The sequence below is a fragment of the Chroicocephalus ridibundus genome, chromosome 1, assembly GCF_963924245.1.
Source record: "Chroicocephalus ridibundus chromosome 1, bChrRid1.1, whole genome shotgun sequence".
In the NCBI taxonomy this organism is placed as follows: Eukaryota; Metazoa; Chordata; class Aves; order Charadriiformes; family Laridae; genus Chroicocephalus; species Chroicocephalus ridibundus.
Genome location: NC_086284.1, coordinates 19,469,284 through 19,482,591, shown reverse-complemented (window position 1 = coordinate 19,482,591; position 13,308 = coordinate 19,469,284). Strand labels below are relative to the sequence as shown.

Sequence of the window (13,308 nt, the reverse complement as noted above, 5' to 3'; positions counted from 1 at the left end):
TTACCTACATTTGCCATTTGTTACTTAGTTTTCTTTGAACTCTCTACAGGTGAAAATTAGCTCTAACAGCTTTTATAAAATAAAAGTGTCTATACAGGACCTTCCAGAGTAACAACCGTCCCATCCTGATGGGGTTTTCCATTAGGAGAGAGAAGATCTAGGATACAAGTCCTTACTCCCAGAACAGTTTCTTTTTTCCCCCAGTGATGTGTTAACATAAAATGCATATTTGTTCTGGGGACCTAGACTAGCAACCACAGTTTTGTATTCACAACTCTTCTCTTTGATCACACTTTTGTCACTTATTATGCCCAGATATTCAAAATGACATGAAATGTTCTTTTTGCCATTTGCAGTCCAAGTCGAACTGGAACAAAATACATGTCCCTTGCCCACAGGAAAACTTCCTGCAGCATCCAGGTGTACATTAATATTAAAACGCAGCAAGGTAGTAGTACAAAAGAGAGATTTTGAGTCCTTAGGATTGAAGGACCCTTTGATAACTTTCTTTCCAATTGCAAAATGCTAAATACCTCAAACATTCACTGCAATTTTGGTAACAGAAGCAGCTGTTAATGCTATTATCTGTAAACAGTAGTGCAGGAAATTCCCTATACAGAAGCAGAAATAGCATCTGTAGTACCGTGATAAGTAGCCAATCATTTTAAAAGGATCTCTACACTTCCACCTCTCCTTTTGGAATTGACCAAAGACAAATTATTTGCATAAATATGTATGCAAATAGGATTCAGCTGTAATTAATGAGGAAAATGCCTAAAATATATACCATTTACAGGCAAAATGCATCTCAAAATAGTGAAAATCTTAATACATTGGAATATGGTTCTTCACAGAAGCAGAAAATGTAGTCCTAAAATCGCGAAGATTGCATAGATGACACAATCACAGTTCAATCAGCTGAATTAAGAATGTGCAACTCCAGAAATGCCCTTGAATACAAACACAGATTTACTTCATGACATCCTCTAATGCTGAATTACCTTTATTTCCTGCTGCAACTTCAGAGAAGTATTTTGTACTACATAAGGGATAAATCTGTGTCACAAAATACACCGAGTGATCATGAAGAATGAAATTAGTTTAATACACTTTGATTATTTTTTAAACAATTTGGAGCATAAACAACAGGATAGTAGGTTTTGATATTTGTAAGTGTATATTTTGTTTATTTATTTTGATTTTTTAAAAGCCTGCTTTATACTGTATTAAAACTTGGAACACTCATCCACACATATATAATGCTCTCAAAAAACAAGCTAATTTTTCTAACTAAAAATGCATTTAGAAACAAATTGGCACAAGTATTTGTTTTACATTCAGTTTTAAATTGGCACTATGTCTGGTCTCTGGCAGCATCGACTATACTCCCCTTTGTTTGCTACCACTCCGTGCTCCAGCACTGAAGCCAACACCTGTGGCCATATAAAAGGCTATGTACAGCAGCTGTGGGACTCAGATGTCCACACTGAAATAAATTTCTAAAGCATAAGCATTTGGATGTGTGGCTGGCTTCCTCGTCTGAGTCTTTTCAAGGCCTTCTTTGGAGGTCCACGCTGCTGGATGTTGCAGCGATCAACTGTCTGCAGTGTTACTACTGACCAGTGTGTAGTGTTAACACAGGACAGCCTCATACTTCGGAAAGATGCTCTTGGTTATGCCGATGTAAGGCTGCCACAGTCCCTTTCCTGAAGACAGTTTTTTGCAGGTTTTGCCAATTGTGATACCACTGATATAGATATATATAAGGAAGGGCAGAGTCTATCCTAAAGATTAATATGAAAGCTAAATATCTATAAACCACAACACTAATTTCTGCTTAAAACGTTTTTTCTCTGGAAGTATTTTATTTAATCCACGGAAAAGATATATTAATATAAATCCCATTAGTACGTATATAAATGACCTGCTCTTATTTGGGATCAAATAAACATAAAATTAATTTTTTACAGCATACAGTTTCTAACATACAGTATGCAGACCTTTTATTATGCCTTATCTGTATGTGGCAAGTGACTAAAATTGCTACTCAGAGGAATATGTCTTCCCATACACAGGTACAGCATGTACTCAGAAACATGCTCAGAGTTGCTACTCGTAAGAGCAACTGAACTTAACTTTGCTATGCAGACAATCTAGAGTAAAAATGCCAATACAGGAGGTTTTTTTCAGAAAAAAATGCTATATTATAAAGTTGCGCCCTTTCTTAACTGCAGTACAACTCCCTTGTGTGGAAAAAGCTCTTAAATAAATGGAAACAGCTACTCAGAATTACAAACCGCACTGTCTTGCTCTCAAGTAAATACAGAATGTGTGTAACAGACAGCTAAAAATGGCATGTTTCCATTTAAAGGAACGTGTTACATATGCAGGTAACAACAAATTAACTCTTTGTGCCAGGTTCTGTAAATACAATTGCTCTGATATTATTAGAACAAGCCATTGGAAGCAGCAATGTTATTTACATCAGGATATTGGAATATAAAAGCATATAGAAGCTACAGGCATACTTTTGAGTTACACATGTGCAAACCTGCGATAAATGCAACTAAGAAAAGAACTTAGCTCTAGGGATTCTGCGACACTGTCACAAACACATCATTAAAAACAGAAAAGCTGATTCACTGGCATGGCAACTTGAAAAGCAGTATTTAAAACTATCACGAGTCTCTTGTCTTCTGTGTGGCATCCACTAACCCAGAATAAAGGAAATCGAATTCTTCAGATCAGGAATATAATGAGCAGCAGTTTATTTAATGTTTTCTGATTTATATATTTCTATATCATTTGTATATTAGGCTGTGCTGCATATTCTGCGTGTTTAGCTAGATGACCAAAATACCCACAAAAATTCTGATGCAGCTTCGTTTAATCCACATCTTACATGGAGTAGCAGAGTCAAGGGACTCATCTGTACAGCTGATGATCAGCCTTTGATTTCCATACCGGTATTTTCCATTAATTTCAACCTTGATCTAATGTTCAATCATTTCAATCAATAGAAGGAGTACTTTTATTTAATGAAGCAGTTTGAAAGCTCTTGGAAGATTTTAATATGTAGTGAATTCTGGGCTTATTACATGATGACCATGCTGGTTTACCATAATTGCTTCTCTTTGGTGGTAAGACAAGGGAAAGATGGAAAATCATAGTATCATTACTGATGCCAATGTTAGGATTCTGCTCCATCTTATTTTCACGTGTGCGTTTACTACCTATACTTTCAAGCTGTTATCACCTGCTGAGAAGATGAGGACAAGCCAGCATGTTGCTGGTGTAATTAATAATGAGCTAACACTGGCAAAACAAAATTTGCTGCTAACCAATTATCAATGGAAAAACACATTGGTCTATTCAATTAAAAACATGGAATTTACTGTTACTGACTATAGACAGCAGCAGATCAGAGGAAGGAGAGTGACACGTTTCTATACTCTGACGTTTGATACAGGAACTTTTTCTCTATGTTTTGTGTATCAGTTCATATTGGCCTGCATGAAATTACAATGTGACCTTGGTAAACAACAAACACAGTGGTACTTGGATCCCAATATGTATGACATGATCCACTGCCCATGTAGAGTGTTTGTTGAAGACAAAGAGCTTTTTTATCAAATCCAGTGAGGATTCTTTTCTGTTCACCTACAGAATAAGTGCCATCCTATTCCTAGGATGTATTTGGGCTACTGAAACTCCACACCAGTTTGACGTGACGGAACTACTCTGAAATAGATAGCAACTGACACGGTGAAAACACTGATGATTTCAATCTCAGCAATTGTAAAGACACAATATACGGAAAAGTTCAAACCTACAGAACCAGATGTCAGATTTGCCTAACAAACACTACAAGACCAGGTATTGGATGCTACTTATTTTCTGGAATACATCATACCAATGTCATGACAGCACTGATCTTGGTATCACAAAAGTTTGGTACGTAACTGCATGATGCAGGTATGAACCTTTCATTTTTAGTGGACACAGTCAAGAACAACTGTTTCTCTTTTATTGTTGGTCATTTTGCCAAAAGTCAGTAGGACAAAAAATGCTTATGGTGGGAATCCTTCCAAATTCTTCCTGGTGATCCTAATGAAAAAAGGGCCCAAGACCAAGCGGATCACTGCAACTGAACAAAGTCAGATTCCCAAAATGACCTTCTCTACAATCTACCACATAACCGTTGTTTCTCAGGCTTACCTGAAACCCCTGTGACATTCTAGCAGTTTCAGGTAAGAGCGATGTAGGTCTAGGCGTAACAGTGTTATGCAGAAAAAAATTAATAACTAAACAGCACTTGGTGGCAAACTCATTTTTTTTTGGTCAGTACTGTGTTATAAATTCATCTTCAATTTGCTGTTTATTAGCAACACTTGGTCTTTTTAACTTCACAAATAAGAGCCTTGACTCAGTATTTTAATGCAGATAAACACGTAGGCTATATTTCTGTATTACAACTGGCTTTAGTATGTCTAGCTCTTTCAATTGAGCTAACTATTGAAATAACTTTCCAACTTGCTATTATATTATTACTCTTTTCATTATTAAGACATTCACAAATGTGTTCAGAAGCGCAGTAAAAATATCAAGTAAAGCTTGATGTAGGGTCCATTCTTGCAGTTCCTAAATGCCCAGCTAATGATAACTTAACTTACTGAGTACCACATTATAATTATAGTCCTTCAATCTGATTTTACAGTGTTTTTTGTCTAAGTCACTTTAGAATGGTTTTGATCTGATTTTTGAATAATAGAACATACTAAATGTTTTACAAAGGCTATATATATAATTGAATAGCAATAATATATTATTGAAAGTTGCTCCATAGTAGAAAACTATCTTTTCAGTGTCCCAAGTACTGTGAAGAAGCCATTCCCAGTTTCCTAGAGAAATCATGAAAATTACATGAATATAAATCCTGAGGGGACATAAGAGATCATCCGAGACAGGATGTAGCAAAGCAGATCACCACTGCAGATATTTTCTAACCTCTTCTTTAAAATCTCTAGTGGTAAGAATCCCCACAATCTCCTCAGCTTATTCTAACCTTATTGAAACATTTTTCCTAGTAACACCTTAAATCTGCCTTCCTGCAAAATAACTATAATTCTTGCCTGGATCTCAGTGGGTACAAAGAAGAATTGGTCTTTGCTTCTTACGAGACCTAGAATAAAAAAAATCTCAATTCCTGAATCTTTTTCTCACAGGTCATGATTTTTTTTTAAATATTCTTCCTTTCCTCTGGGCCCTGGAAACTTACATTCGTGATACCTGTATGTGGTGGTCAGTCATCGCAGTGCCATTCCAGCAACAGATGCCTAATCCTTGTGCCGTGCCCATGCCAAAGGCCCTTGATATAGCTGTGAACAGTACACAGGGCTTTCAAAGGGCAAGGAAAAAGTGGTGGGCCACAGTGCTGCCACCATCATGTCCCCTATGTGTCCCATCCACTCAATCCCATTCCACTTCCTCAGCTAACTGGAAATTTTTGATCTTTTCTTTTGCAATGGAAATCCCAACACGTGACACAGCAGTGTAGCCAGCTGGGAGAGAGTAATATTCAGCTTTCATTTCTCAAATGCAACATTATTTTTCCTAAATTTCAAAATAACATTTACTTTATTGGTAACAGTATGGCTTTCTGGACCTTTATTATTCTTACAGCTCACCAGAACTCCCGAAGCATTTCCCATGATACTAGTGCTGAGAGAGTTACACTGCACTTTGTGTTTGTACTTTTGATTCTTCATGACTAAGTTTACCCTTTGTTCTACCTTTATCACATTTCACCTTCTTGATCTATCTATTTAGCAAGATCACTTTGAACTCTGAACCTCTCTTGTATCACTCTTACCTTAGCCGGGCTGGGTACCCACAAAAGCCGTTCTCTGTGCTACCATGCAAATTCATTCTGGATGTTCACTAGACCAGACCAAAGACAAATCCCTTGCACCTCACCTGAGACGTCCTCTTACCGTTAAAATGTGTCATTAATAATAATCTTAGGGCTACGGTTTCTAATTTTCAAGACACCATGCTACAGTTGAATCTCTATTTTCTATTTTTTCTGGAAGAATATCAGACATGAAGCAATATCACTGGAGTTACTAAGCACGGACACACCAAACCTACTGCTTACTTCTGGGTCAGCTACTCTGCCCAAGGAGAAAACTAGATTAGCCTGATAAACTGATTGTAAATAATCTCTCTCAAAATAAGAGGGAGAGCTATAAATTTCCTGTAGCTTTCTTTGCCTTCTCCAGACATCTGGAACTCACCTATCCTCCACAAGTCCTCAAAGACAAAAGCTTGGAGATTGCTACTCTAATTACTGTAGGATTAATTCAAACAGGCCATCAGGACTTGTGTAAGCCTTCTGCCAGGTTTAGATTGTCATAAACCAGAACAGTTTCAACTTTAAAGGGGTTGCTATAAAAACACTATCCAGAAATGTGGGAAAATCAAATTTATCTTGTGCACAGCAAGCTGATTTTCCTCACCTGCAACCATGACTGAGTTGGTTTAATGAACAATATGTAATTACAAAGAGCAAAGGGAAAAAAAAGCATCAACAAGGTACATAAACAGGCTCACACACAATGCTTAATTTCTAGACAACTATAACTATTTTACAGTCCTTGCCTCTGGTGAGCCAACTGCTACGCCAGCTGGTAGATCTACCCCTCCTGCTACCGCTCTTTAGTCACAGTCAGGGAACTGAAAACTCTTTCTGGGAAACACAGTTGAATTCAAATGGCTGATGAACTTTTGTGAAGGCAGTTTCCAGCTTGCTGGCTGCCGTTCTCCCTGGCATCCCATTGCTGCTCTGTAGCCCCTCTACCACTCTCCACCCTGGGACCCCTCAGCGCTGGGTAATCCCTGCAGTTTTACTAGCAACTTCCGTCATTCCAGCTCTCAGTAAGGCTGCACACAATGTGGAAAACTAACAACTTCTTGTATGCTCGATTACTGCACCTCCTAATTCTATATCGTATATTAGGAAAAGTTTCCTCACCAAAAGGGTTGTCAAGCACTGGAACAGGCTGACCAGGGAAGTGGCTGAGTGACTATCCCTGGAGGTATTTAAAAGAAATGTAGACATGGTGCTTAGGGACGTGGTTTAGTGGTGGAGTTGGCAGTGTTTGGTTAACAGTTGGACTCGATGATCTTAAGGGTCTTTTCCAACCTGAATGATTCTATGATTCTATTCTTAAATAGCTAGCTTCTCACACCTCACACAAACTTCTCCAGCCTTCCGTGGTTTCAGGGTCCAACTTTTGCTTTTTGCTGCTACAAAATATTGTCATCAACTAGCAAAATCATACCATAGGCATACCTGCATTAAGTCAAAAATTCCCACGGATTTGCAGATGCACAGCTCCACTTGATTGTACACCTCTTTTAAAAATAAATACCTCTCAATCATAATAAAACAACATATATAAACTAAATGTTCTTCTAGTCTATTCATTTGATTCTTTCACTTAAGTCCCTTTAGAGGTGACATCAAATATTAACTGAGTATTTCACCCCTGCTGGACATTCTTTTCCTCTGAATATCTCAAGGAGGCATGGTTTTCATTCCAGCCCTTTCCTACTATGCTTTGTGTAACTCAGGTAAGTGTTCTTCAGCTTGCTTTTTCCCTGTCATGTCAGTGTTCCTGGCACTTTGCTGTTAATATTAATTGTATTAAGAACTGGGTCATAATTAAACCTTTTTATGGAAGCAGGGTAAGAGAAAGAAGAATGTATTGAAACAAAAGGACCCTTGAGGCTTTAGCCTTCTGTGTCACTCTTTACTTGCTCACTTCACCTGTTAAATAATGAGCCGCATTTTCCTTCATCTTTCTTTTAGGTCTAATGTCTTTTGCGACACCTGTTCTCCTTCCCTGTAATGTCCCCTGCTAGATCCAATTCATTTTATATCTTTGCCATTCTTCCTAGTATCTTCATCCCGTCACAGCACAGTGATTTTCCAGACTGTGAGTCTGGCAGAATATCAGAAAGGAAGATTTAACATAATAGCTGAAGCCACCACATCATCAGAGTTTGTGAGCTCCAAGACTACTCCATGGTGTAAACCCAAGAACGGTATGTGGGAATGACTTAGAGAGATGCAACAAGAGTGCATTCCTCACCTGAACTGAAATGCTAACATAGATGCCCCCAGCAGCAGAGACTGGGGTTCTGCAGGGAGCTGAGAGGCTGTCAAAGAGATGAATGGAGTGATACAGCAGAGAAACCTACCTTAATAATAGGATTTAATTGTTCACCCCCTAAGAGTGAGCAGCAACTGAGCCGCGTGCAACAGAATCAAGAAGCAAGCAGGATGGAGAGGCTGGGAAAGCAGGTCTGAAAACAACATGCATTGACCCACCACAGCACGTCACCACCGCTGCTGAAGATTTGCCTAAGTTTATACTGTCATATCACTTTCTGTCAATGACTTCTGTCTTTTACAATACTGACAGCTGCTAAATGCTGTGTTCTTCACAAACAACTACTGTGTCTGGCTGGAATTTATGCTTATTGCTTACCTTCCCCATAAGAGTTTATTTATAGCTTCCTCGTTAACCTGTAAAGATCAACTTGCAGGCTCAATATCAAAACTAAAAGGCTAAGGGGGTTCCCCTTCCTTCAGTTTGGTTGGACGAGGCAGCGCAGAGAGACAGAGAAACAACTGGCATGTAAAGGAAGAATGTCTGGCAAAAATCTGGACAAGGTTAAGTTCTGGCCTCACTGCCAGACACTTAACATCAATGATTTTTTTTTCTTTTTCTGCTTACACTGATAGTAAGAGATGATACTTACTTTTTTCTTATCATATCTCAGCTCCACATTAAAAATTTAAATTCTGCATTGTTAGTGAAAATTATTCAGCAATGATGTATCTTTAGAGCTATTTTAATACCTAAAGTTACATTGAATCTTCTTTTCTCCTGCATTTGACTGAGTGACAAGACCTATTCAGAATTTGAGAGACTATCCAACAGAGCACACCCTGCATCCAATGCAGCAAATGTCATCTCTTTACCAAAGACACACTGATGAGTTCAGAGTTGCTGAGTTAAGTGCCATAAGAATCATTCATTAACCACACTGTTACAGATGATGTTCTGAAACTGCCCTTGGTGTGATATTGCATGCTAAAAAATGATGTCTCAATCTAATTAAGCCTGTGAATTTAGATGAGAAAGGTGACTGCAGGTTGTGCACTTCTTCTCTTAATAATTTGTTGAACTTGTAGGATCACATCCTACATGTGTTCTTGTTTTCTTGTTATCCATAACTATGTGGCATAGGAATACTTTTAAATATACTAATTTTGTCTCTTTCCAGTTATTGAATAGAGTCTATAATGCTTCCCAGAACTTCCTTTGTAGGTCCATCAAACATTAAAAAACTCTTTTAAAAAAAACAAACAACAAACAGTTATGGAACAATACAAACTCTTTCATTTTGTTCCACTACTCATTTTGATTTAAATTCAGGTATTTAGGCAGTATATCAAGCTAAAAACTCACTAAAATTTAGTGCTTGTATATATGAGAAAATTGACTTCTACAGCCATAATCAAATAATTAAACAGATTTAGTTAGGTCAGTATAATTCCCTATTTCTACTGCAGAGTAATTATACTGGAATAAAGCCACTTTAATTCCAGAATAGACTGTCCACATGGGGAGCTATATTGAAACAGCTGTAGTAAAATAATTATTTTACTACAGCTATGCCACTCGCTTCCCCCCTGAAAGCAAGCCATCAACATACAAATCTTGCCTCTCTCACACAAGCTCAGCCATGTTGGCTCAATCCTATTTCGTAAACAAAGGCAAAGGGCTTTGCCAGCAGAATGAACACAGGACGTGGAGAACAGGAGATTTTACTTCTCAATTCAGCACTGAGTGATGAGGTGCAGTGATGCACTTGCAGTTTTTTACTACTTAAAAGGTTCTGAGATGCCCTGGGATGTGGAATGAAGAATGTGGATAGAAAGCGTAGTCGTTTGTGTAACGCGCTATATATTTTATAAAAGTGTAGTCCATCACACAGATAACTCCAGATGAAAGGAGTAGAAGACAGGCTACTGCAGCACGCCGTCCCTCTGCTGCCCAGTGGATACCTCTCTCCTGGCAGGTATGGGCTCTTACCCCCACTTCTCCGCCGCAGCCTGAGGGCCTCACACTGAGCGACCCTCTCTCTGCCTTGACCTTCCAAAGCATGGAAGCCCCAAGGGGCTCGCTCGCATCTCAGCTTACACCAGTGCAGGTGCAGAGAAGTGGCTGTTCCTCTCCACTTCTTTGTACTGCTGTCACTTTTGAAGTGAGTTGAAGGCTGAACGGAGCTGTAAAATTCTGCTTATTGAAGTCTTTGTTTCACTAACATTAGTTAAAATGTTTTAGTATTCCAGAATTAAAGCACAGGCTTTGGCTGGCCAATTACATACCACGTGCATCCAATATCCAATATTTGCAGACGAAGGAATTCTTCCTTCAGCCACACAGCGACTCAGTCAGGGGTATTTCACCTCAAAGGCCCTTAGAATTTGCCTCCCCAAGCCCTCAACCCGATATAAAAAGGCACAGTTCTTGCAAAAGTCATTGGAACTAGAAACAAAGCTGCGTCGCAACTCACCTCGATCTGTGTCATACAGGAAGACAAAGCGGTTCCATTCATAATGATCCAGCAAGCTCAGCAGGGCTCCCCGCAAAGACGGCCGCAGCTGCAGCACGAACTGACTCTCACCCTCTGTGGGGAAACTCGGCGTGATGAGGGAGATGTGCAAGGCGCTGCAGAATGAGGTCAAGGTATGTACTGATCTCTTATCATATAGTCCAAAAATGGCAAAAACTCCTCTAGAATACTGGGAGCAAACTGGAAGAAAAAAAAAACAACAAACAACAGAGTTCAGCTAGTGGCAAAAATCTGTAAACACATACTTACATGTTCCAGCATCCTCAAATTTTTAATTTGAAGATTTCTATTTCTGCCTGTATTTAACTGTACACAATTTTCACATATGTTTCATTCTGGAAACCAATAAATAGCTAAATAACATTTTGCCATTTTTGGATCCTATCCATAGAACTCTACTTTACATTATCTGTAGTGTTTTTACTCTAAAATAAAATATAAAATAAATAACATGTATTTTTGCACACCAGTGAAAAGTCAACATATGCTGTTTTTTACCACAGCTCTGCATATTACCAGGCATTGATCATTTCCATTACCTTAAACAGAAAAGTGTTTACATTTTAAAATGTGAGAACTATCAAAAAAATGTTACTGACCTCATAAGTGAAATTTGGACATTTTGCATTCTAACACTTCACTCCCTTTTAAGCAGGGAGCCCTTCTGCTACGTTAAAACTCTACTACAGACACTGAGTAAAAACCTGCTTCATGAATAATCACCTTGACTTGAAAAGAGCAGTTGAAGGAAAACATAGTAAGTCAATGTGACCAGACTTTTGCCCCAAGCCTTTAATTTCTACTCTATGTCAACCTCAAAACCAGAAAACTAATTACCTGAATATATATTCTGAGTTTTGATTTGCTTTTGGACTCATTTAAGACATAAAGACTTTTATTGATTTCAGCAGATTAGATCAGGGCTTTACTGATCTATGCGCATAAAAGCAGGCATAAGGGTATTTTCTTGAGAAAATACTGCCTTTCAAGCAACTCATTATGGGCCCAATGAAAAACATCCACTTTTTTTGAAGTACAAAACAACTTATTGGAAAGTGTTGACCATTAATAGTGTTACCTGTCCCAGAATCAGAGAAAATGGAAAAGGAACAGTCACTTAGGGGATCATCGTACCCATTTTCTCCTACGTATGTATGCTCTCCTGTTTCAGACTCTCCCTCCTCACAACCCATTCTTACATGATGCCTAAACATGGGAAAAACTAAGTCACACCCTTTTAACTAGATGATGGCCTCCTCTCTTCTCGCCTGGAGGTCACAGGCATCCTGTAAGAGCAGCACAGTCAGGGTTCAGCGTACACACTTGGCAAATGGGCTGATCCAAACCAGTTCAGCTTTAATTCTTTCATATTACATTTACTGCATGATAAGCAAAAAATACAAGTTGTGCATTTTTCTCCTTAGAGCTGGGTGATTTATCCAGCTCTGATGCCAGAACTGGAAAAGTGTCCCGAGGGCAGTTCTGTGATTTTATGTGCTGCCCCACCGTTACAGCCCCCGACCTAAGGTTTTTCATAGCCAGATTATATACAAATGAAGGTTTTTAAAAAGCTTTCTTCCTTCCCCTAAGTTCTCCTTCAATATGTTGATACACAGCTCTTACAAAACCTCCCAGTGTTTTCTTTGCTGGACCACACAACACACATTCTCCTACACCCATCAAATGACTTGCTTGCCATTCCACTAATCATGCTAAAAAGTGTTGTTCTGTGCTTTCCCAGTTTCATCTCACCTTTCTGGAACACAGATGGCCAACGTGTTTAGAATTTCAGTTGAAGGCTTTGTGCTTCTTTTTACATTACTTCCCTATCACTACTATAAAATACTTCTGCTTACGTATCTTAAGATCACATTGTGTTTTTCTAAATCTGCACCTCAGTGATGGCTGACAATCATCTCAGGATCAAAATTCTGCTCCTTTTTCCTTCTGAGTCATTTCCAAATGATGAGTTTCTGCTTATAGCATAATATTTTTATTAGTCACTATTATTCATTTTCCATTATGTCACATCTATTACTGTACTCCTCAAAATTATTTACTTCCACAGTTACATTCTTAGTCTGCTCTGAACTTCTATTGATGTCTGTATCTGCCTCACCAGCGAATTCCATCAGGATACTCTTACTTTTTTTCTCTGTGTCTACTGTAAAATCAGTCTCTTGGTATCCTCCTCCTGCAGCAATGTTCCTCCAGCCTGGTACCTCCTTTTCTACCAGCATTTGTTGCCATCTTCCCCTTAGTTTCATGCCTACCTTTCGACTCTCCTGTTTGTCTCTGTTTTCATAAATCACTTCTCAAAGGAGGATGTCTATTTTACTTCATTCCATTAGCAATTGGAAGATATGGATGAATCCCATGCTTTCTACCTTAATACCTTTTGGTTGCATTTTATGCAATTTTCTGTCTACAGACATATTTTAAAGTTTTTTTTCCCCATCAAAATCTGTTCTATAACTTCACAGTCTATTGATGTTAAGCTGCTAGGTCCATGGCTGCCAGATTCTATGTCCCCTTTAAAAATAGGTATTATATTTCCTATTCACTGATTATATGTATCACAATTCATTTAACAGC

At 38.5% G+C, this 13,308-nt stretch overlaps 1 protein-coding gene across 9 annotated transcripts in view; it reads right to left on the bottom strand.

The window, feature by feature from the left end:
• The window catches only part of GRIA4 (glutamate ionotropic receptor AMPA type subunit 4), a 228,287-nt gene that overhangs the window by 145,636 nt on the left and 69,343 nt on the right, over positions 1 to 13,308 (bottom strand). For all 9 annotated transcript variants that reach the window (XR_010070426.1, XM_063330098.1, XM_063330115.1 and 6 more), the window contains exon 3: positions 10,654 to 10,893. Coding sequence is in view for 8 of the 9 variants with exons in the window: in XM_063330098.1 (XP_063186168.1) it covers positions 10,654 to 10,893 (240 nt within the window). In the remaining variant the exon portion in view is untranslated. The remainder of the gene's footprint in view (positions 1 to 10,653; positions 10,894 to 13,308) is intronic.